General features: G+C 65.5%; 2 protein-coding genes across 2 annotated transcripts in view; one reads left to right on the forward strand and one right to left on the reverse strand.

Annotated features, from left to right (window-relative positions):
• Positions 1 to 12,230, forward strand: part of TNPO3 (transportin 3) — a 51,271-nt gene extending 39,041 nt beyond the window's left edge. The window contains exons 11-23 of the mRNA XM_075428886.1: positions 1,185 to 1,324; positions 1,407 to 1,598; positions 2,782 to 2,873; positions 3,680 to 3,756; positions 4,074 to 4,134; positions 4,491 to 4,631; positions 7,702 to 7,818; positions 8,938 to 9,032; positions 9,159 to 9,315; positions 9,491 to 9,658; positions 9,753 to 9,865; positions 11,330 to 11,421; positions 11,507 to 12,230. Of these exons, the coding sequence (XP_075285001.1) occupies positions 1,185 to 1,324; positions 1,407 to 1,598; positions 2,782 to 2,873; positions 3,680 to 3,756; positions 4,074 to 4,134; positions 4,491 to 4,631; positions 7,702 to 7,818; positions 8,938 to 9,032; positions 9,159 to 9,315; positions 9,491 to 9,658; positions 9,753 to 9,865; positions 11,330 to 11,390 (1,414 nt within the window). The 3' untranslated portion in view covers positions 11,391 to 11,421; positions 11,507 to 12,230. The remainder of the gene's footprint in view (positions 1 to 1,184; positions 1,325 to 1,406; positions 1,599 to 2,781; positions 2,874 to 3,679; positions 3,757 to 4,073; positions 4,135 to 4,490; positions 4,632 to 7,701; positions 7,819 to 8,937; positions 9,033 to 9,158; positions 9,316 to 9,490; positions 9,659 to 9,752; positions 9,866 to 11,329; positions 11,422 to 11,506) is intronic.
• IRF5 (interferon regulatory factor 5) lies at positions 11,892 to 23,109 on the reverse strand. The gene is made up of 9 exons (XM_075428887.1): positions 23,059 to 23,109; positions 21,095 to 21,274; positions 18,980 to 19,169; positions 17,504 to 17,583; positions 17,352 to 17,382; positions 17,004 to 17,240; positions 15,748 to 16,137; positions 12,565 to 12,683; positions 11,892 to 12,489 (listed from the first exon to the last, which is right to left on the reverse strand). The coding sequence occupies exons 2-9, from the start codon at positions 21,266 to 21,268 to the stop codon at positions 12,295 to 12,297; spliced, it is 1,416 nt and encodes a 471-aa protein (XP_075285002.1). The 5' UTR covers positions 21,269 to 21,274; positions 23,059 to 23,109; the 3' UTR covers positions 11,892 to 12,294.
• Positions 23,110 to 23,999: the final 890 nt, after the last annotated feature.

Here is a 23,999-nt window from a genome sequence, read left to right on the forward strand (position 1 = left end):
CAGGGTCACCTACAGCAGGTGACATCACCTGAAACATCACCTGCAGATGTTTCTCCTTAGTTTATCTCCTGAAAGCAGAGCGTTTTGCCTAGGCCAGTTGTCTGGGGATCCTTCTGCGTCTGGCGTGGGAAGAGCCACCTTTCCCCAGATACCTTTAGGGAGGGTGAAAGCGCTTTTCTGGAAGCGCCTTTCATGGAATCACAGAATCCTTGTGTGGCAGGGTTGGCACGGACCTCTGTGGGTCACCCAGCCCAACCCCCTGCCCAAGCAGGGTCACCCAGAGCAGGCTGCACAGGACCTTGTCCAGGCAGGTCTGGAATATCTTCAGAGAAGGAGACTCCCCAGCCCCTCTGGGCAGCCTGGGCCAGTGCTCCGTCACCCTCAGAGGGAAGAAGTTCTTCCTCGGGTTCAGCTGGAGCTTCCTCTGCTTCAGTTTGTGCCCGTTGCCCCTTGTCCTGTCGCTGGGCACCACTGAAAAGAGTCTGGCCCCATCCTCCTGACCCCCACCCTGCAGATATTTAGAGGCATTTCGAAGGTCCCCTCTCAGCCTTCTCTTCTCCAGGCTGAACAAGCCCAGCTCCCTCAGCCTCTCCTCGCAGCAGAGATGCTCCAGTCCCCTCCTCATCCTCGCAGCCCTCCGCTGGACTCTCTCCAGTAGCTCCTCATCTTTCTTGAAGTGGGGAGCCCAGCACTGGACCCAGCACTGCAGATGGGGCCTCCCCAGGGCAGAGCAGAGGGGCAGGAGAACCTCCCTCGCCCTGCTGCCCACACTCCTCCTCATGCACCCCAGGATCCCATCGGCCTTCTTGGCACCTTCCCCGGCGAGTGGTGGTGGGAGCGTCCGCAGCTAACGACCGGGGTGGTGGGAGCGTGGGGAGACCTCCTGCGTCCCGACAGCTGCCCCGAGGCCGTGGGACGGCCGGGCTGGCCTTCACCGGACCGGGAACGCTGGGAGCCTGGGGGAGCTGCCACGCTCGCCGGCTCACGTTATCTGCGCCAGGGCTGCTCTTGCTGCTTTTTATCTCCAGTTTTTATTTCGGCTTCGGAGCCCGGCAGCCCCTCACGGCCTGGCAGCCCGCTCCCCACCAGCGTGTCCCGACGCGGGAGTCAATCGGGCTCGATAAAACCACCCGGGCTGCGGTGCCGGCGCCTCGGGGCTGAGCTCGGCCGCCTTTTCCCTGCAGGGAGAACAACCCGACGCTGGTGGAGGTGCTGGAGGGGGTGGTTCGCCTCCCCGAGACGGTGCACACCGCCGTCCGCTACACCAGCATCGAGCTGGTGGGCGAGATGAGCGAGGTGGTGGACAGAAACCCCCAGTTCTTGGGTGAGTGCCCCCCCCCAGCCCTGCCCCGCGGCCAGCCCCCCGGACCTCCTCCTCTTCCTCACCCCGCCGTTCTCCTCCGCAGATCCCGTGCTGGGTTATCTGATGAAAGGGCTCTGCGACCGGCGGCTGGCCTCGGTGGCGGCCAAAGCCATCCACAACATCTGCTCCGTCTGCCGTGACCACATGGCTCAGCACTTCAGCGGGCTGCTGGAGATCGCCCGCTCCCTCGACTCCTTCACCCTCTCGCCGGAGGCGGCCGTCGGGCTCCTGAAAGGTGCGAAGCGCTCGGGGCGCGGGGCAAAACGGGGTTTTGCTTCGGTGAGAGTGGCCCCGAGGCACGCGGCGTGTCCGCGTCGGGAGTCTTCTCCGGGGCTTGCTTGGGCCAGGAGGTGGAAAGAGATCCTTAAGCTGTCTCCATCCCTGCTCTGAACTTGAGAAATGGGGGATAAAAACCATTTAAACCACTCAGCAGCTGAATTAGGAGCGGGTTACTGCTGTATCGCAACGCTTCACCGAATCCCAGCGTGGCAGGGTCGGAAGGGACCCCTGGGGATCCCCCACCCACCCCCTGCCCAAGCAGGGTCACCCAGAGCAGGCGGCACAGCACCGCGTCCAGGCGGGTCTTGAACATCTCCAGAGAAGGAGACTCCACAGCCCCTCTGGGCAGCCTGGGCCAGGGCTCCGTCACCCTCAGAGGGAAGAAGTTCTTCCTCATCTTCAGCTGGAGCTTCCTCTGCTCCAGTTTGTGCCCGTTGCCCCTTGTCCTGTCGCTGGGCACCACTGCAAAGAGTCTGGCCCCGTCCTCCTGACACCCACCCTGCAGATATTTAGAGGCATTTCGAAGGTCCCCTCGCAGCCTTCTCTTCTCCAGGCTGAACAAGCCCAGCTCCCTCAGCCTCTCCTCGTAGGAGAGATGCTCCAGTCCCCTCCTCATCCTCGCAGCCCTCTGCTGGACTCTCTCCAGTAGCTCCTCATCTTTCTGGAACTGGGGAGCCCGGAACTGGACCCAGCACTGCAGATGGGGCCTCCCCAGGGCAGAGCAGAGGGGGAGGAGAACCTCCCTCGCCCTGCTGCCCACACTCCTCGTGATGCACCCCAGGATCCCATGGGGTTGCTCTCCTCCACCTTTGAGCGGCGTGCCGTGACGTGGCGGTGGGGAGCAGCTCTTTGTCTTTTCGTTGTCGCCGAAGCACCGAAACGCCTCGGTCGTGGGGCAAAAGAAGCTTCCTTGGACCTCACGGTGCTGCTGGGCAGGGGCAGGGATGCTGTGGGGAGACGCTGGCGTTCCCCAATGTCCTCGTGATTTCCATCTGCCGTTAAATCATCCCTGTACCCCACCATGCCCGCGCCCCTTCCTCCTCCCTGCCCCACGGAAACTGTTCCGGTGCCTGCTTTAACCGACGAGTCGCGTTCCGACTGCGGAGAACCATCTCCATCTGCCTCCTCTTGCCTGGCAGGGACAGCCCTGGTCCTCGCCCGGCTCCCCTTGGAGAAGATAGCGGAATGCCTCAGTGAGCTCTGCACCGTGCAAGTGATGGCGCTGAAGAAGGTAAGTCCCGGCCGGGGCCGCGGTAGGATGGGACGGGTCGGAGGACGTCAAGCCGCCGTGGCTCCGTCCTCGCCCGGTGGCTTGATCGGCTGCGGGGATGGTGGGAGCTCAGAAGTGGTGTACAAGGAGTCCAGGACCGAGACCGTCCTCGTCCCTTGGGCTCTCCTGGCTGAGAAATACCTCGCTGGCAGAGCGTGCGGTGGGCAAGACGGGAAGAAAACGGTCCCTAGGGGTCAAGTCGATGTGCCCGGGGCCAAAGAGCCTTCCTGAACCCACCGTGATGCGGCGGGCGGCTTTCACCCCGCGTCTCCAGGGTGGAGAACGTGGGAACTGGGCTTCCTCCCGCGGGGCACGTGGCCCCCAAAAAGGTCACGTTCTGGCTGTCCCGGAAAACGTGGTGGCCCTCGGGACCTTTCCACGCAGCCTCGGGAAGGGGACGTGCGCGTCCTCTCCCTCCCCAGCGTGCTCCGTAGCCGCACGAGAGCGGTTCCTGCCAGCTCCTCGCAGCTCTCGCCCCTCGGCAGGCTCCTCGTCCGCCTCGGACCCCGCTCCCGTCTCCTCCGAGGAGGCTCCGGACGCGGAGGAGACGGACGGAGAAGCCGCTCTGAGCTTTCGGAGTAACCTTGAGGCCAGGAGCTGCCAGGTCCCCGGCACGGCTCGAGGCGACGTCTGCTCTGCGTTGGCCCGGAGGGGACGGGGAGGTGCCGCCGGCGGGCTCCGGCGTCCCGGCAGCGTTGGTTCCGTCTTCGCTGGGAACGGGGCTGCCTTGCGGTCCTGAAATCCCCTCGTTTTCCCTCGTTTCCTAGCTGCTCTCTCAGGAGCCGAACAACGGCCTCTCCTCAGACCCCACCATGCCCCTGGACCGGCTCGCCGTCATATTTCGGTAAGGAAAGAGGGGCTGGGACAGCTCGGGCGGGGGGTTCTGCGGCATGGGAGTCAGAGCTGCTCCCCCACAGGCTTAAAACCCAATTAGCGACGGCTCGTTTGCCGCTGGCCCCGAGCAGGACGTGCTGGAAACTGCCGCTTCCCCGGGGTGAAGGCTCCCCAAGCCCCTCCGGGCCGGTTTCTGGTCCCCTTCCCGCAGCCACGGCGGGTGCTGGAGGCTCCAACCCCCTTTTCCTCGGCTTTAAACGCAAAAACCTGACTGTTCAGAGAAATAAAAACAAAAAAGGCCACTGACCCCCGGGCTGCTTTTCGCAGACACACCAACCCCATCGTAGAAAACGGGCAGATCCATCCGTGCCAAAAAGTCATTCAGGAGGTAAGCGCCGGCTCCGCGGGGGGAATTTCCACGGAGGAATGTCCCGGGGGGGGACAGTTGGCAGTTGGCCTCGACGACCTTCAAGGGTCTTTTCCAACCTTGGTGATGTGGTTCCATGACCTTCCCTTCTGGAAGCTGGAGTTGGCTTTTCAGCCCCTCTGGCTCCGCAAACGCCCCGGGCGCTTGAATTCCCCTCCCCTCGTAAGGTCCGCGGCGCTGCGCCGGAGCTGTCAAACCCCTCTGCGCTCTTCGCTCCCCCGGGAAGGCGGATTCACGCGTCCCGTAACGCGGCGCCTCGTGTTTTCGGCGTTTTTCGGATGGCTTCGGCTTTAACCCCCGCGTCCGTCTGCGCTCAGATCTGGCCCGTGCTGTCGGAGACCCTGAACAAACACAGTGCCGATAACCGCATCGTGGAGCGGTGCTGCCGGTGCCTGCGCTTCGCCGTCCGCTGCGTGGGCAAAGGCTCTGCCGCGCTGCTGCAGCCGCTCGTCACCCAGGTACGGAGGCGGCGGCGGGAGCTCCTGGGTGAACCCTTGGGGAGCGGAGGGAGTCTCTGGGGGTGGGGAAGACCTGGGATCGCTGGGCTGGGGGGGCCCGGCAGCTGTATCTGCGGTTTGGGAGGTGCGAGGGGTGAAGCTCCGTGTCGTGCGACTGCTGGGCGAGGTGACTTGTGGCCTGATGTTGGCCATCCCGGCTTGGCGACTCACAGCCTGACGTTGGGCGTCCCAGCTCGATGACTCGCAGCCCAACGTTGGCCATCCCAGCTTGGTGACTCTTGGCCCAATGTTGGCCATCCTCGCTTGGCAACTCGCAGCCTGACATTGGCCATCCCAGCTTGGTGACTCTTGGCCCAATGTTGGCCATCCTGGCTCGACAACTCGCAGTCTGACATTGGCCATCCCAGCTTGGTGACTCTTGGCCCGATGTTGGCCATCCTGGCTCGGCAACTCGCAGCCTGACATTGGCCATCCCAGCTTGGTGACTCTTGGCCCAATGTTGGCCATCCTGGCTCGACAACTCGCAGTCTGACATTGGCCATCCCAGCTTGGTGACTCTTGGCCCGATGTTGGCCATCCTGGCTCGGCAACTCGCAGCCTGACATTGGCCATCCCAGCTTGGTGACTCTTGGCCCAATGTTGGCCATCCTGGCTCGGCAACTCGCAGTCTGACATTGGCCATCCCAGCTTGGTGACTCTTGGCCCGATGTTGGCCATCCTGGCTCGGCAACTCGCAGCCTGACATTGGCCATCCCAGCTTGGTGACTCTTGGCCCAATGTTGGCCATCCTCGCTCGGCAACTCGCAGCCTGACATTGGCCATCCCAGCTTGGTGACTCTTGGCCCAATGTTGGCCATCCTGGCTCGGCAACTCGCAGCCTGACATTGGCCATCCCAGCTTGGTGACTCTTGGCCCGATGTTGGCCATCCTGGCTCGGCAACTCGCAGCCTGACATTGGCCATCCCAGCTTGGTGACTCTTGGCCCGATGTTGGCCATCCTGGCTCGGCAACTCGCAGCCTGACATTGGCCATCCCAGCTTGGTGACTCTTGGCCCGATGTTGGCCATCCTGGCTCGGCAACTCGCAGCCTGACATTGGCCATCCCAGCTTGGTGACTCTTGGCCCAATGTTGGCCATCCTGGCTCGGCGACTCACAGCTTGACATTGGGCCTCACAGTTTGGTGACTCTTGGCCCGATGTTGGCCGTCCTGGCTCGGTGACTCTCTGCCCCATGTCAGGCATCCTGGCTCAGCAACTTGCAGCCCGACGTTGGGTGTCCTGGCTTGCTGACTTGCAGCCCAACGTTGGCCATCCTGGCTTGGCGACTTGCAGCCTGATGTTGGGCCTCCCAGCTTGGCAACTCCTGGCCCAATATCGGCTGTCCTGGCTCGGCAACTCACGGCTTGACATTGGGCATCCCAACTTGGTGACTCGCAGCCCGACATTGGTTGTCCCAGCTTGGTGACTCTTGTCCCAACATTGGCCATCCCAGCTCGGCAACTTGCAGCCCAGTGTTGGCCATCCCAGCTTGGTGACTCTTGGCCCGATGTTGGCCATCCCGGCTCGGTGACTCTTGGCCCGATGTTGGCCATCCCAGCTCGGCAACTTGCAGCCCAATGTTGGCCATCCCAGCTCAGCAACTCGTAGCCCGACACTGGCTGTCCCGGCTCCGTGACTCTTGGCCTGATATTGGCTGTTCCGGCTTGGTGACTGTCGGCCCAATATTGGCCATCCTGACGAGGCAACTCATGGCCTGATATCAGCCATCGTAGCTCGGCAACTCGTGGCCTGATGTCAGCCATCGTGGCTTAGCGACTTGCAGCCCGATGTTGGCCATCCTGGCTTGGTGACTCTTGTCCCGACGTTGACCATCCCAGCTCGGCAACTTGCAGCCTGATGTTGGGCATCCCGGCTCGGCAACTCGTAGCCCAACACTGGCTGTCCCAGCTCAGTGACTCTTGGCCTGATATTGGCTGTCCCAACTTGGTGACTCTTGGCCCAATATCGGCCATCCCGACGAGGCAACTCATGGCCTGATATCAGCCATCATAGCTCGGCAACTCGTGGCCTGACGTCAGCCATCGTGGCTCAGCGACTTGCAGCCCGATGTTGGCCATCCCGGCTTGGCGACTCTTGTCCCGACGTCGACCATCGTGGCTCAGCGACTTGCAGCCCGATGTTGGCCATCCTGGCTTGGTGACTCTTGTCCCGACGTTGACCATCCAAGCTCGGCAACTTGCAGCCTGATGTTGGGCATCCCGGCTCGGCAACTCGTAGCCCAACACTGGCTGTCCCAGCTCAGTGACTCTTGGCCTGATATTGGCTGTCCCGGCTTGGTGACTGTTGGCCCAATATTGGCCATCCCAACGAGGCGACTCATGGCCTGATATCAGCCGTCCTGGCTCGGCAACTCGTGGCCTGACGGCCATCCTGGCTCGGCGACTCGCAGCCCGATGTTGGCCATCCCGGCTTGGTGACTCTCAGCCCGTTGTCAGGTGTCCCAGCTCAGCAACTCCCAGCCCTATGTTGGCCATCCCGGCTTGGCGACTCTTGGCCCGACATTGACCGTCCCAGCTCGGGGACTTGCAGCACGATGTTGGGCGTCCCAGCTCAGCGACTCGTAGCCCGACACTGGCCGTCCCAGCTCGGTGACTCTCGGCCCAACATTGGCCATCCTGGCTCGGCGACTCGCAGCCCGATGTTGGGTGTCCCGGCTCGGCGACTCATGGCCCAACGTTGGCCATCCCAGCTTTGCTGGGTGCTTCCACCGGGCTGGGGAGGGTGACAGGCGAGGGGGAGCTGCCTCGGCTCTGGGAGCCGCAGCTCAGGGATGCTCCCGACCACAAGACCAGACCCGAGCGAGCGTGGCAGGGTGGTGGGAGGTAACGAGCGTGAGGTAACGACATCCCCGGCCGCAGCAGGGGAGCTGCCAGGCTCCCGACCGGCTCCTGCAGCCGACAGGCCCCGGCGAGCGGCACGCGGGGAATTCTCTGATGGGAACGGCCGCGGCAGTTTCTGTGCCAGCTGCGGTGTTGGCGGTGGGTGCCAGGCAGTGCCGGTCTCCCCGCAGATGGTGAACGTGTACCGGGTGCACCAGCACTCCTGCTTCCTCTACCTGGGCAGCATCTTGGTGGACGAGTACGGCATGGAGGAGGGCTGCCGGCAGGGCCTGCTCGACATGCTGCAGGTGGGTGCCGAGACCCTGGTCCCCACCTACCCGAACCGCAGAGTCGCAGAGGTTGGGAGAGGCCCTTGGGATCACCGAGTCCAACCGTTGACCCAATGCTGCCAAGCCCACCACTAGGAATTTACCTCCATCCTTCGCCCGCTCGGGGCATGTACCCCTTTGGGAGGGAGACCCAGACCTCCGGACCTGCCGCGATGGTGGCTGGCAGGAGGAGAAGGCAGGGTCCGACCCACCCCGGCGCGGTCCGTGCTGGAGCTCTTCCTGCGGAGAGGAGGGCGGCTGGAGACGCAATCGTATCTAACGACCTGGAGAGTGGTCAGGCGTTGGCCCAGGCTGCCCAGGGCAGTGGGAGAGTCCCCATCCCTGGAGGGGTTCAGACACCGTGTGGCTGTGGCACCTGGGGACATGGTTTAGCAGGCATGGTGGGGTTGGGTTGATGGTTGGATTTGATGGTCTTAGAGGTCTTCTCCAGCCTTAATGATTGTGTGATTCTATGACTTTGCCCATAGGACGAAGTAGGCATGGTGGGGTTGGGTTAACGGTTGGGCTGGATGATCTTAGAGGTCTTCTCCAACCTTCATGATTCCGTGATTTTATGACTTTGCCCATAGCACAAAGTAGGCACGGTGGTGTTGGGCTGACGGTTGGACTTGATGATCTTAGAGGTCTTCTCCAAGCTTGATGATTCTAGGATTCTATGGCTTTGCCTATAGCACGAAGTAGGCATCATGGTGTTGGGTTGACAGTTGGACTTGATGATCCTGCAGGTCTTTTCCAACCTTAATGATTCCAGGAGTCTGTGACTTCGCCCATAGGATGAAGTAGGCGTGGTGGTGGTGTTGGGTTGACTGTTGGACTGGATGATCTTAGAGGTCTTCTCCAAGCTTAATGATTCTAGGATTCTATGACTTCGCCCATAGCATGAAGTAGGCATGGTGGGGTTGGGCTGGATGATCTTAGAGGTCTTCTCCAACCTTAATGATTGCAGGATTCTATGACTTTGCCCATAGGACAAAGTAGGCATGGTGGGGTTGGGTTGATGGTTGGGCTTGATGATCTTAGAGGTCTTCTCCAACCATAACGATTCTGTGACCCTGACGGGTCCGCCCCTTCTTGCAGGCGCTCTGCATACCCACCTTCCAGCTCCTCGAGCAGCCCAATGGCCTTCAGAACCACCCGGACACGGTGGATGACCTCTTCCGCCTCGCAGCCAGGTACCCACGCCCCGCTGTCCCCTCCTCCCGCGGCGCGGGGACACCCCAGCCCCTCTGGCCTCGCGGAGGGTCCTGCTGTCCCCGGGGGGAACGCCGCTAACGCCCGTCTGTCCTCCGCGCGGGCAGGTTCATCCAGCGCAGCCCCGTCACCCTGCTGCGCAGCCAGGTGATGATCCCCATCCTGCAGTGGGCCATCGCCGCCACCACCCTCGACCACCGCGACGCCAACTGCAGCGTCATGAAGTTCCTGCGTGACCTCATCCACACCGGCATGGCCAACGACGTGAGTCGCCCCTTGGGTGGGGGAGGTCTTTCTCGTTGGCATTGGTCACCGCCGCCACAACCAAGCCACCACGGTTAATCGGTGGAGATGCCCTGGGGTTGGTCCCGGAGTGAGGAACGTGCTGTCCCTGTCCCCACCCACCGCTCACCGCCTTCCCTCCTCTTCCTCCCCGCAGCACGAGGAGGACTTCGAGGTGCGGAAGGAGCTGATCAGCCAAGTGATGAACCAACTGGGCCAGCAGCTCGTCAACCAGCTGCTGCACACGTGCTGCTTCTGCCTGCCACCCTACACCCTGCCCGACGTCGCCGAGGTGCTCTGGGAGATCATGCAGATCGACCGGCCGGTGAGAGCCACGGGACCGCGACGGACCCCGCCGCCGCGCTCTGGGGGGGTCCGGCGCTGAGCCGTCCCGACGCCCCGCTCTCGCCCTCCCGCAGACGTTCTGCCGTTGGCTGGAGAACTCGCTGAAGGGTTTGCCGAAGGAGACGACGGGAGGAGCCATCCAGGTGACGCACAAACAGCTGACCGACTTCCACAAACAGGTCACGAGGTGAGCGCGTCGCCGCCGCGTGCCGTGGGACATCGGGCTGGGTGCTGGGGAACGTTTCTGCCCAGAGGGAGCGGTCAGGGACCGGGACAGGCTGCTCGGGGCGGTGGGGGAGTCCCCAACCCTGGAGGGGTCCAAAAACCGTGTGGATGTGGCACTTAGGGACATGGTTTAGCAGGCATGGTGGGGTCGGGTTAACGGTTGGACTTGATGATCTTAGAGGTCTTCTCCAACATTCATGATTCTAGGATTCTATGACTTCGCCCATAGGACAAAGTAAGCATGGTGGTGTTGGGTTGATGGTTGGACTTGATGATCTTAGAGTTCTTCTCCAACCTTCATGATTCCAGGATTCTATGACTTCGCTCATAGGATGAAGTAGGCATCATGGTGTTGGGGTAACGGTTGGACTTGATGATCTTAGAGGTCTTCTCCAACTTTAATGATTCTGTGATTCTATGACTTCGCCCATAGCATGAAGTAGGCATGGGGGTGTTGGGCTGACGGTTGGACTTGGTGATCTTAGAGGTCTTCTCCAACATTCATGATTCTAGGATTCTGTGACTTTGCCCATAGGACCAAGTAGGCATCATGGTGTTGGGTTGACGGTTGGACTGGATGATCTTGGAGGTCTTCTCCACCTTAATGATTCTAGGATTCTATGACTTCACCCATAGGACAAAGTAGGCATGGTGGTGCTGGGGTGATGGTTGACTGGATGATCTTAGAGGTCTTCTCCAACCTCACTGATTCCATAATTCCATGGTTCCATCACCCTTTGCAGCCCCTCCTGGCTCAGCCGCCGCGAGCCGCTGCCGGCTGTCCGTCCAGCCTGGTGCGGGGGCATTTGAGCTGACAGATTTAGAAAAATTCTGGGGGTTTTTTGGGAGGGAAAACCCAAATATGAAAAAAAACCACCCCAAACCCAACGCTGCTTGACCGCTCCCGACCCGGGGGAAGATCCTGGAGTGCTTATAAATATCTGCAGGGTGGGTGTCAGGAGGATGGGGCCAAGCTCTTTTCAGTGGTGCCCAGCGACAGGACAAGGGGCAATGGGCACAAACTGAGGCACAGGAAGTTCCGTCTGAACATGAGGAAGAACTTCTTCCCTCTGAGGGTGACGGAGCACTGGAACAGGCTGCCCAGGGAGGTTGTGGAGTCTCCTTCTCTGGAGATATTCAATACCCGCCTGGACAAGGTCCTGTGCTGCCTGCTCTGGGTGACCCTGCTTGGGCAGGGGGTGGGACTGGGTGACCCACAGAGGGCCCTGCCAACCCCGAACATTCTGTGATTCTGTGATTCTGAGTCCCGGGGTGTCCGGCTCCTCGCATCCAGCCACCGCCATGGTGGCACCCAGGACCCCCATCATTGCCCCTGCATCTCCCCGACATCTTGCGGCCGCGCTGCCGGGGTCCCCACCCCGATGTCACCCCAGTGTCACCCCGATGTCACCCCGATGTCTTGCAGCGCCGAGGAATGTAAACAGGTCTGCTGGGCTCTGAGGGACTTCACCCGCCTCTTCCGATAGCTCCGGCTCCAGCGCGGCGCCCGTCTCCCAGGTAGGAGCCGGCGGTGGCACCGCGGCCACCACACCCCACGGCGACGCCGCTGACCCCTCTCCTCCCCTCCCCCACCCCACCCCAGGAATGACTTTTAACGAGAGGAGCCCGGCACCGCGGCAGAGCCCAGGATCTGTCGCGCCGTCGCCAGCGCCCGTCGCGGCCGAGGTTCCGGCCGGAGCCGCCGGGACGGCTCGAGGATCTCGCTTTCCCCCGGCGCGTTCGCGGCGTCGGCGTCGCCCGAGCGAAGCGAGCGGGGGAGGGGTGGGCTGGGGTGGGGGGAAAACGACGGAAAAAAAAAAAAATAACAAACCCAACGGGAAAGCGAGCGCGTGGTGGGGGAGCGGATTTACCCGGCAGCGAGGGCGAAGGAGGAAACTCTCCGCGGAATGGAGAAAAAAAACGAGAAAAAAACAAAATAAAACAAAAAAAATAGAAAATGAACCAATAATCACAATTTCAGGAAAAACTGGGGGGGGTTCGGATAGATTTAGTAAAACCCAGCGGCTGCGTCGGAACCCGGGGCCGTCGCCGAGTCCCACCCGGAGGAGACACCGGCGGGGCGGACGTTTAAATATATATATTATATTCCTTTTTTTTTTTTTCCCTTTTTCTTCTTTTTTTAGTTTGGTTTTTTTTTTTTTGGTTTTGGGGGGGGGTTTATTTGATTTATGAGCGGCTCGGAGCGAGCGCGGGGCCGGGGCACGCGCCGTTCGTGCCGGGGTGCGCCGCCGCCGCCGGAACAATAAAAACCCAACGATGAAAAAATGCGGAAAAAAATGGAAAAAAAAATAAGTTAAAAAGCCCAAGTCCCTGGTTCCTCCCCCGTTTTCTCGCCGTTCGCCCCCAAAGCGGTGTTTTGGGGTGGGGGGGTCACTGCGGCCAGGGCGCGGCGGCGGGGCGCGGCGGCCGGTGCTGGTCCTGCCAGAGGCGGTGGAGCTCCTTGAGCTGCTCCACGGTGTGGTCCTTCAGGTCCGGGTGGGAGATGTGGAGCGGGACGCTGTCGGCCGACCACGCCAGCTCGCCCGAGAACATCTCCAGCAGCAGCCGCGCCGCCACCGGCACCACCTGCGGGACCCCCGCCACGCGTCACCGGTGGGGCACGGGGACACCCCTGCCCACCCAGCGCGGCCCCCAGCCCACCTGCACCGTGATCAGCTTCTTCTCCTTGGGCTTCTGGTCCGGCCACTCCTCGCCGAAGCAGAGGAAGATCTCGAAGGGAGGGGGGGTGGGGGTCTGGCCCTTCTGGAAGAGGATCAGGCCTGGGGGGCCGGCGCCGTGGTGAGGGGCAGGACAGGTGTCCCCTGTCCCCACCTGGCCATGCCACCAGGTCCTCTCATGGCCATGCCACCGGGTACCCACATACTGCCTGGTGTCCTCCATCCCCACATGGCCATGCCCACCAGGTCCCCATGTGTCACCTGGTGTCGCCCATCCCCACCTGGCCATGCCCACCAGGTCCCCAAGTGCTGCCCAGTGTCCCCCATCCCCACCTGGCCATGCCACCAGGTCCTCTCATGGCCATGCCACCGGGTACCCACATACTGCCCGGTGTTCTCCATCCCCACATGGCCATGCCCACCAGGTCCCCAAGTGCTGCCTGGTGTCCCCCATCCCCACCTGGCCATGCCACCAGGTCCTCTCATGGCCATGCCACCGGGTACCCACATACTGCCCGGTGTTCTCCATCCCCACATGGCCATGCCCACCAGGTCCCCATGTGTCACCTGGTGTCGCCCATCCCCACCTGGCCATGCCCACCAGGTCCCCAAGTGCTGCCTGGTGTCCCCCATCCCCACCTGGCCATGCCACCAGGTCCTCTCACGGCCACGCCACCGGGTACCCACATACTGCCTGGTGTCCTCCATCCCCACATGGCCATGCCCACCAGGTCCCCATGTGTCACCTGGTGTCGCCCATCCCCACCTGGCCATGCCCACCAGGTCCCCAAGTGCTGCCCGGTGTCCCCCATCCCCACCTGGCCATGCCACCAGGTCCTCTCATGGCCATGCCACCGGGTACCCACATACTGCCCGGTGTTCTCCATCCCCACATGGCCATGCCCACCAGGTCCCCAAGTGCTGCCTGGTGTCCCCCATCCCCACCTGGCCATGCCACCAGGTCCTCTCATGGCCATGCCACCGGGTACCCACATACTGCCCGGTGTTCTCCATCCCCACATGGCCATGCCCACCAGGTCCCCATGTGTCACCTGGTGTCGCCCATCCCCACCTGGCCATGCCCACCAGGTCCCCAAGTGCTGCCCGGTGTCCCCCATCCCCACCTGGCCATGCCACCAGGTCCTCTCATGGCCATGCCACCGGGTACCCACATACTGCCCGGTGTTCTCCATCCCCACATGGCCATGCCCACCAGGTCCCCAAGTGCTGCCTGGTGTCCCCCATCCCCACCTGGCCATGCCACCAGGTCCTCTCACGGCCACGCCACCGGGTACCCACATACTGCCTGGTGTCCTCCATCCCCACATGGCCATGCCCACCAGGTCCCCATGTGTCACCTGGTGTCGCCCATCCCCACCTGGCCATGCCCACCAGGTCCCCAAGTGCTGCCCAGTGTCCCCCATCCCCACCTGGCCATGCCACCAGGTCCTCTCATGGCCATGCCACCGGGTACCCACATACTGCCCGGTGTTCTCCATCCCCACATGGCCATGCCCACCAGGTCCCCAAGTGCTGCCTGGTGTCCCCCATCCCCACCTGGCCATGCCACCAGGTCCTCTCATGGCCATGCCACCGGGTACCCACATACTGCCCGGTGTTCTCCATCCCCACATGGCCATGCCCACCAGGTCCCCATGTGTCACCTGGTGTCGCCCATCCCCACCTGGCCATGCCCACCAGGTCCCCAAGTGCTGCCTGGTGTCCCCCATCCCCACCTGGCCATGCCACCAGGTCCTCAATGGCCACGCCACCGGGTACCCACATACTGCCTGGTGTCCTCCATCCCCACATGGCCATGCCCACCAGGTCCCCATGTGTCACCTGGTGTCGCCCATCCCCACCTGGCCATGCCCACCAGGTCCCCAAGTGCTGCCCGGTGTCCCCCATCCCCACCTGGCCATGCCACCAGGTCCTCTCATGGCCATGCCACCGGGTACCCACATACTGCCTGGTGTCCTCCATCCCCACATGGCTACCACATCAGGTCTCCATGTGTCACCTGGTGTCCCCCATCCCCGTGTTGCCATGCCACCAGGTCCCCATATGTCACCTAGTGTCCCCCCATCCCTACATGTCCATGCCACCAGGTTCTCAATGGCCATGCCACCGGGTACCCACATACTGCCCGGTGTTCTCCATCCCCACATGGCCATGCCCACCAGGTCCCCAAGTGCTGCCTGATGTCCCCCATCCCCGTGTTGCCATGCCACCAGGTCCCCATGTGTCACCTGGTGTCCCCCATCCCCCACATGGCCATGCCACCGGGTCCCTGAGTGCTGCCTGGTGTCCCCCATCCCCGTGTTGCCATGCCACCAGGTCCCCATATGCCACCTGGTGTCCCCCATCCCCACATGGCCACGCCACCGGGTCCCCAAGTGCTGCCTGGTGTCCCCCATCCCCCCATGGCCATGCCACCAGGTCCTCACATGTCCACGCCACCAGGTCCTCATGTGGCCATGCCCCTGGGTACCCACATACTGCCTGGTGTCCTCCATCCCCACGTGGCCACCACATCGGGTCCCCAAGTGCTGCCTGGTGTCCCTCATCCCCACATGGCCACGCCACCAGGTCCCCAAGTGCTGCCTGGTGTCCCCCATGCCCCCATGGCCATGCCACCAGGTCCTCACATGGCCACGCCACCAGGTCCTCACGTGGTCATGCCCCTGGGTACCCACATACTGCCTGGTGTCCTCCATCCCCACATGGCCACCACATCGGGTCCCCAAGTGCCGCCTGGTGTCCCTCATCCCCACATGGCCACGCCACCAGGTCCCCAAGTGCTGCCTGGTGTCCCCCATGCCCCCATGGCCATGCCACCAGGTCCTCACATGGCCACGCCACCAGGTCCTCACGTGGTCATGCCCCTGGGTACCCACATACTGCCTGGTGTCCTCCATCCCCACATGGCCACCACATCGGGTCCCCAAGTGCCGCCTGGTGTCCCTCATCCCCACATGGCCACGCCACCAGGTCCCCAAGTGCCACCTGGTGTCCCCCATCCCCCCATGGCCATGCCACCAGGTCCTCACATGTCCAAGCCACCAGGTACCCACATGCTGCCTGGTGTCCTTCATCCCCACATGGCCACCACGTCGGGTCCCCAAGTGCTTCCTGGTTGTCCCCCCCTGCCCCGCTGCCCTCTCACCGTTGAGAAACCCCTCGAGGCTGAAGAGCTTTGTCTTCCTCTCCCTCTCGATGGGGTTGGGGCCGGCGCGGGCGGCGGCGCAGGGCCCCGTCCAGAAGACCTTGCACTGGCAGAGGCGGGTGGCAAAGAGGTCCTGGCCCTGCAGCTCCAGCAGCAGCCCCCGGTCCAGCGCGTCCAGGAGCTGGCGGGTGTAGAAGCGCTGCTTCTCGCTGGGGACGGCGTCGGCCGGGGGGAAGCGGACCTGCTCCAGCGCCAGCGGCCCGAAGAGCTCGGCCTGGCCCGGCGCCGGCTCCAGGCTGCTGTGGAAGAGGCGGCAGCCGTGGGGGTTGCTGACGGTGAGGACGCCGACCTGGCGGCCGCGGTACTGGAACTTCAGCTCCAGGTCGGTCACTGCCGAGGGGACAAGGGATGTTGGCTACACGCTGGGGACAGAGGCCCCGTGCCGCGGCCACCACGATCCAGCCACCCCATGGCCACCCCGTGCCATGGCCACCCATGGTCCACCATCCTCCAGCCAGCCCATACCCATGGCCACCATCAGCCAGGTGCCCAACGGCCACCCCGTGCCATGGCCACCCATGTTCCACCACCCAACAGCCACCTCATACCCATGGCCACCACCAGCCAGCCACCCCATGGCCACCCATGGCCACCACCCAACAGCCACCTCATACCCATGGCCACCACCAGCCAGCCACCCCATGGCCACCACCCAACAGCCACCTCATACCCATGGCCACCACCAGCCAGGCACCCAATGGCCACCCTATGCAATGGTCACCCATGGCTACCACCCAACACCCATGGCCACCACCACCCGGCCACTCCATGGTCAACCCACACCCAAGACCACCCCATCCAGCCACCTCACAACCACAGCCACCCACGTCCCACCACCCCATGGCCGCCCCACACCCAACACCACCCCATCCCACCACCCCATGGCCATCTCACACCCAAGGCCACCCATGTCCCAGCACCCAACAGCAACCCCACACCCAACACCACCCCACCCCACGACCATCCCACACCCAAGACCACCCCATCCCACCACCCTAGGGCCATCCCACCCCATCCCACCACCCCATAGCCATCCCACACCCAACACCACCCCACCCCACCACCCCAAGGCCACCCCACACCCAAGGCCACCCACGTCACACCACCCAACAGCCACCCCAGGCCCACACCCAGACCCCCCCAGGGTCACCCCACGCCCTGGTGCCCCCCGTGTGTCCCCCCACCCCGGTCCTCACGCGGCAGCATGTGGGGGCTGAGGAGCAGGTCGGGGACGCAGTGCTCGGTGGGTGCCAGCGGGCAGGCGGCTGGGGGGGGGCCCAGGGGGGGCCCCGCCTCGGCCAGGGGCAGCTCGGGGGTCCCGTGGGTGCCCCCCACCACGAAGGGCCCCGGGAGGGGGCAGCCGCTGCCCGAGGCGGGGGGCTCGTCCTCAGGCCAGGGGTAGGGGGGCAGCAGCTCCCCCCAGGGCTGGGTGTCTGGGGCAGAGTGGGGGGGGGTCGGAGGGAGGCCAGAGCCCCCCCCTGCCGCCCCCCGACCCCCCCAGGTGGGCGCACCCCACTCCCCCCCCCCCAAAGCCCCCCACTCACCATCGATGCTCAGAGCCGTCAGCTGCTGGAGCTGGGGGGGGGGGGCAGTGGTTACAGGGTCGGGGCACAGGGACCCCCCGGCCCCGGCCCCCCCCCCCCGAGGTGTCCCCGGTTTGGGGGTGTCCCCCCCCCGACCCACCCCCCCCCAATACCTGGCTGACGTCTTCCTCCCCGCTGCAGGCGTCATCGTCATCGTCGTCATCATCGTCATCGTCGTCCTCGGGCTCCCCGTCTGTGGGGAGAGGCAGGGTGGGGGGGACTGGGGGGGGACTGGGGGGGAGTTGGGGGTGCTGGGGGGACTGGGGGACTTTGGGGGTGCACAGAGCGGGTTGGGGGGTGCTGGTGGGGACTAAGGGGGGACTGGGGGGGAGTTGGGGGTGCTGGGGGTAACTGGGGGGGCCTCGGGGGGGTACACGGAGGGAGTTGGGGGATGCAGGGGGGGACTGGGGGGAGTTGGCGGGTTCTGGGGGAGACTGGGGGTTACTGGGGGGGGAGTTGGGGGTGCTGGGGGTTACTGGGGGAGTTGGGGGGCTCTGGGGGGGGACTGGGAGACTTTGGGGGTGCACAGAGCGGGTTGGGGGTGCTGGTGGGGACTGGGGGGTGCTGGGGGGGGACTGGGGGCAGTTGGAGGGTTCTGGGGGGGACTGGGAGGGGCAGGGGGGGAGTTGGGGGGTACTGGGGGGTGCTGGAGGGGGACTGGGAGGTGCTGGGGGGGACTCGGGGACTTTGGGGGTGCACAGAGGGAGGTGGGGGGGTTCTGGGGGGGACTGGGGCGTGCAGGGGGGGACTGGGGGGTGTAGGGGGGGAGTTGGGGGGTGTTGGGGACTGGGGGGTGCTGGGGGGTGCACATGAGGAGTTGGGGAGTTCTGGGGGGGACTGGGGGATGTGGGGGGGGGAGTTGGGGGTACTGGGGACGCTGGGAGTGCAGGGGGGGGGACTTGGGGGGTGCTGGGGGGAGCTGGGATGTGCTGGGGCCTTGTGGGGTGCTGGGACCTCCTGGGGTGGGGGGGGGGTACTGGGACCTCCTGGGGTGCTGGGGGGTACTGGTGGGGCTGGGGGGGGACCTCCTGGGGTGGGGGGGTACTGGTGGGGTTGGGGGGGGGTACCGAGATCCCCTGGGGTGCTGGGGGGGGTACTGGTCGGGTTGGGCGGGGTACTGGGACCTCCTGGGGTGGGGGGAACTGGGGGGGGGGGGAGGTACTGGTGGGGTACTGGGACCTCCTGGGGTGCTGGGGGGTACTGGTGGGGCTGGGGGGGGACCTCCTGGGGTGGGGGGGTACTGGTGGGGTTGGGGGGGGGTACCGAGATCCCCTGGGGTGCTGGGGGGGGTACTGGTCGGGTTGGGCGGGGTACTGGGACCTCCTGGGGTGGGGGGAACTGGGGGGGGGGGGAGGTACTGGTGGGGTACTGGGACCTCCTGGGGTGCTGGGGGGGTACTGGTGGGGCGGGGGAGGCCGGGTGGGGGTGCTGGAGCCCCATGGGACGGACGCCCGCAGCCCGCAGGGCGCTGAAGCCCCGCCCCCGCCTCCCCGCCCCGCGGCCCCGCCCCCTCACGCCCGCCTCCCCACTGCCGCGGCCCCGCCCACACACACCCGGGCCCCCGCCCCCCTGCCCCTCGCCCCGCCTACCCTGCCGGCGAGCGGGCCGTGCGCAGAGCTCGTAGACCTTGTAGGGGCGGGGCGGGGCGGCGCGCGGGCCGTCGAAGAGCAGCCGGAAGTCGCGGCTCTTGTTGAGCGCGCAGCGCAGGTTGGCCTTCCAGCGCGCGGGCTCGGCCGCGTCCACGCCTGCGCGGAACTTCCCGGTCTCCTGCGCCCACGCCTGGGGGCGGGGCCTGTCCACACGCGGCCGGGAACGCCCCGCCCCGCGCCCGCCCCGGACCACGCCTCCCGCCCGCCCCCGCCAGCTCGGTCGCTGGGTCCTAGTGTCCCCCCAGCATCCCCACCCCGTGTCCCCAGCGTCACCCCAGCACCCCCAGTATCACCCAGTCCCGTGTCCCCAGCATCCCCCCAGTACACCCATCCCGTGTCCCCAGTGTAATCCCAGTACCACCAGTAACCCTGTCCCAGGTCCCCAGCATCCCCCCAGTACCCCCACCCCGTGGCCCCAGCGTCATCCCAGCACCACCAGTACCCCTGTGCTGGGTCCCCAGTGTCACCACAGTGTCACCCCTCTTTTGGGTCCCCAGCATCCCCCCAGTACCACCAGTATCCCTGTCCCGTGGCCCCAGTGTCACCCATCGCCCCATCCCGTGTCCCCAGTGTCATCCCAGTACCACCAGTATCCCTGTCCCATGTTCCCAGCATCCCCCCAGTACCCCCAGTATGCCTGTCCCGGGTCCCCAGTGTCACTCCAGCACCCCCAGTATTAATCTTTCGCATCCCCAGCATCCCCCCAGTACACTCAGTACCCCCCACCCTGTGTCCCCAGCATCTCCCCAGTACCACCAGTATCCCTGTCCAGGGGCCCCAGTGTCACCCCAGTACCACCAGTATCCCTCTCTCACGTCCCCAGCATCTCCCCAGTACCACCAGTATCCCTGTCCAGGGCCCCCAGTGTCACCCCAGTACCACCAGTATGCCTGTCCCGGGGCCCTAGCATCCCCCCAGTACCCCAGTCCCATATCCCCAGTGTCACCCCAGCACCCCCATCCCCTGTCCCCCCATCGCCCCCATCACGTGTCCCCATCATTGCCCCACAGTCCCCTCCCTGTGTCCCCTTGTCCCCCCATCATGCCATCCCTCCATCGCCATTGTCCCCCTGCCCCACCTCCCCACTGTCCCCCCATGTCCCCCTGCCCTGTGCCCCCATGTCCCCCCTATCACCCCTGCCCTGGTCCCCCCTGCCTCCGCTGTCCCCATCCCCCCATGGCCCCCTCCTGGTGTCCCCCCATGGCCATGGCCCCCACCCCATGTCCCCATGGCCCCTCATGGCCCTGTGCCCCCCTCCCTGTGTCCCCCCCCCAACCCCATGTCCCCTTGCCCCATGTCCCCACCATCCCCCCATGGCCCCCATCCCATGTCCCTGTGTCCCCCCATTGCCCTGTCCCCCCGCCCCGTGTCCCCATGTCCCCCCACCCTGGTGCCCCCTGTCCTCCCCTGGCCTCCTCCCCATGTCCCCCTTGTCCCCCCTTCGCCATGTCCCCCTGCCCTGTGTCCCCATGCCCCCCCATCATCCCCACCCTGGTCCCCCCACAGCCCCCGCCCCCTGTCCCCATGTCCCCCCATTGCCCTGTCCCCCCCATCACCCCCTCCCTGGTCCCCCCTTTCCCCCCACCCTGTGTCCCCATGACCCCCACGGCCCCTGCCCCCTGTCCCCATGTCCCCCCATTGCCCTGTCCCCCCCCCATCACCCCCACCCTGGTCCCCCCTTTCCCCCCCACAGCCTCCACCCTGTGTCCCCACGACCCCCACGGCCCCTGCCCCCTGTCCCCATGTCCCCCCATTGCCCTGTCCCCCCCCATCACCCCCACCCTGGTCCCCCCTTTCCCCCTCACAGCCTCCACCCTGTGTCCCCACGACCCCCATGGCCCCCACCCCCTGTCCCCGTGTCCCCCCATTGCCCTGTCCCCCCCCATCACCCACTCCCTGGTCCCTCCTTTCCCCCACAGCCCCCACCCTGTGTCCCCATGACCCCCATGGCCCCCCCGTCCCCATGTCCCCCCCCTGCCCCGTGTGCCCCAGCCGTATCCCCCTGCCCCATGTCCCCCTGCCCCCCACCCCCCTGCCCCGGGGCGGGGCGGTCACCCTGAAGATGGAGTCGTGGTGGGGGGGCGCGGGGGGGTGCCGGGTGGCGTGGTGCCAGGGGATGGCGAAGCGGCGCCGCTCGGGGTCCAGCCACTGCAGCCCCGGGTAGCGCCGGCTGCTGACCTGGGCCACCAGCCAGGGCCTCAGGCGGACGCGGCGCGCAGGGGGGGCCATGGCCGCCTGCGGGGACCCCCGTCAGCTCCGCCGCGGGGCTGAGCACGGGCCGCTCATGACACCAGTGGGCGAGGAGCTGAGGCTGGGCAGCTCATGACATGAGTGTGTGAGGGGCTGAGCACGGGCAGCTCGGGACACCAGTGGCTGAGGGGCTGAGGCCTGGGCAGATCAGGACATGAGTGGACAGGGGGCTGAGCACGGGCAGCTCGTGACACGAGTGGGCAAGCGGCTGAGGCCTGGGCAGCTCAGGACATGAATGGATGAGGGGCTGAGGCCTGGACAGCTCGTGATATGTGTGTGTGAGGGGCTGAGCACGGGCAGCTCGTGACACCAGTGGGTGAGGGGCTGAGGCCTGGACAGCTCGTGATGTGTGTGTGTGAGGGGCTGAGCACGGGCAGCTCGTGACACCAGTGGGTGAGGGGCTGAGGCCGGGACAGCTCGGGACACGCCGGGGCGGGGGGCTGAGCACGGGCAGCTCGTGACACCAGTGGGTGAGGGGCTGAGGCCGGGACAGCTCGGGACACGCCGGGGCGGGGGGCTGAGCACGGGCAGCTCGTGACACCAGTGGGTGAGGAGCTGAGCACGGGCAGCTCATGACATGAGTGGATGAGGGGCTGAGCTCGGGACACCAGTGTGTGAGGGGCTGAGGCCTGGGCAGCTCAGGACATGAGTGGACAGGGGGCTGAGCACAGGCAGCTCGTGATATGAGTGGGTGAGGGGCTGAGCACAAGCAGCTTGGGACACCAGTGGGAGAGGAGCTGAGCTCAGGATATGAGTGTGTGAGGGGCTGAGGCCTGGGCAGCTCATGACACCAGTGGGTGAGGGGCTGAGGCCGGGACAGCTCGGGACACGAGTGGGAGAGGAGCTGAGGCCTGGGCAGCTCGGGACATGAGTGGGTGAGGGGCTGAGGCCTGGGCGGCTCGTGACACGCTGCAGTGGGGGGGCCGAGGACCGCCAGCTCAGGACTTGAGTGGATGAGGACGCTGAGCCTGGGCAGCTCGTGACACCAGTGGGTGAGGTGCTGAGACTGGGCAGCTCGGGACATGAATGGGTGGGGGGCTGAGACCGGGCAGCTCGTGACATGAATGGGGGGGGGGGGGGGGGGGGGGGGGGGGCTGAGGCCGGGCAGCTTGTGACACCCGTGGGTGAGGGGCTGAGGCCTGGGCAGCTCGGGACACGCCGGGGTGGGGGGCTGAGCACCGCCAGCTCGTGACATGAGTGGGTGAGGGGCTGAGGCCTGGGCAGCTCGTGACACCAGTGGGAGAGAAGCTGAGCACGGGCAGCTCGTGACATGAATGGGTGGGGGGGCTGAGGCCGGGCAGCTCGGGACACCCGTGGGCGAGGGGTCTGCGCTGGGTGCGAGCGGGGGTCGCTGCCCCCCCTCCCCCCCCCCCCCCCCCCCCCGCGTGGGCGTCACCCGGTGCCCGAAAGCAGAAGCTGCGGCCGCGCTGGGGAAACAAAACTGGGGGGGTGCGGGACACGCGGGGGGGGAGGGGACACACGGGTGGGGGGGGACACGGACACGGACACACACACACACACACACACACGGGCACCGACCCCACGGGGACCCCCACCCACAGGGCCCCCCGCCCCCCCCAGACCGTGGGGACCCCCCGGGGGCTCTGTCCCCGCTGTCCCCACGTCCGCGCGCGGGGCGCGTCCCGCGGGTGCCGCCCCCCCCCCCGCTCAGGGATGCCCACGGAAGCCCCTCCCCCCCCTCCCGGGGACCACCCGTGGGCAGCCCCCCCCACCCCCCCGCTGGGCATCCCCCCCCCCCCGGGACTCACCCGCGCTCCGGGGCCGCCGCTGCCTCCCAGCGCTCCCGCACGAAGGGGCGGGGCGTGCGGCGGGGGGCGGGGCGTGCGGCGGGACCGGACACGCCCCCTCCGGGCGGCCCCGCCCCTAGCGCCGCTCCCCCCGCCCACCCCTGAGCCATCGCTGGGGCCGTTGCCCGGCAACGCGGGGACGGGGGCGGAGGGGCGGGGCGAGGGGCGGGGCTTCCCGCGGCGAGGGGCGGGGCCTGCCGCAGGCGGGCACCCCGCGGTCCCCCCGCGGGGGAGGAGCCGGCCCCAATGCGGTCCCAAAGGGAGAGGAGCCGATCCCAGTGGATTCCCAGTGGGAGGGGAGCCAATCCCAGTGGATTCTCAGCAGAGGAGGAACCAATCCCAGTAGATTCCCCACGGGAGAGGAGCCAATCCTGGTGGCTTCCCCATGGGAGAAGAGCTGATCCCAGTGGATTCCCCGTGGGAGAGGAACTGGTCCCAGTGAATCCCACGTGAGAGGGGAACCAGTCCTGGTGGATTCCCCATGGGAGGGGAGCCGATCCCAGTGGATTTCTCACAGGAGAGGAACTGATCCCAGCGGATTCCCCATGGGAGATGAACTGGTCCCAGTGGATTCCCAATGGGAGAGGAGCTGGTCCCAGTGGATTCCCCATGGGAGAGGAGCTGGTCCCAGTGGATTCCCCATGAGAGGAACTGATCCCAGTGGATTCCCAATGGGAGAGGAGCCGATCCCAGTGGCTTCCCCACGGGAGAGGAACCCGTCCCAGTAGATTCCCCATGGCAGAGGAGCTGATCCCAGTGGATTCCCAACAGGGGAGGAACCAATCCCATGGGAGAGGAACTGGTCCCAGTAGATTCCCCGTGGGAGAGGAGCTGATCCCGGCTGGCTTCCCAATAGGGGAGGAGCCAATCCCAGTGGATTCCCCGTGGGAGAGGAGCCAGTC

Source organism: Opisthocomus hoazin, chromosome 8 (genome assembly GCF_030867145.1).
Source record: "Opisthocomus hoazin isolate bOpiHoa1 chromosome 8, bOpiHoa1.hap1, whole genome shotgun sequence".
Lineage (NCBI taxonomy): Eukaryota > Metazoa > Chordata > Aves > Opisthocomiformes > Opisthocomidae > Opisthocomus > Opisthocomus hoazin.

Bases quoted from the DNA above. Each gene is read 5' to 3' on its own strand.
- IRF5 (XM_075428887.1), bottom strand. From the start codon at position 21,268: ATGGCCCCCCCTGCGCGCCGCGTCCGCCTGAGGCCCTGGCTGGTGGCC. The intron at 19,170-21,094 runs GTGACCGCCCCG...CCCCGCCCCCAG, and splicing joins ACCACGACTCCATCTTCAGG to GCGTGGGCGCAGGAGACCGG. The intron at 17,584-18,979 runs GTAGGCGGGGCG...CTCTCCCCACAG, and splicing joins ACGGCCCGCTCGCCGGCAGG to ACGGGGAGCCCGAGGACGAC.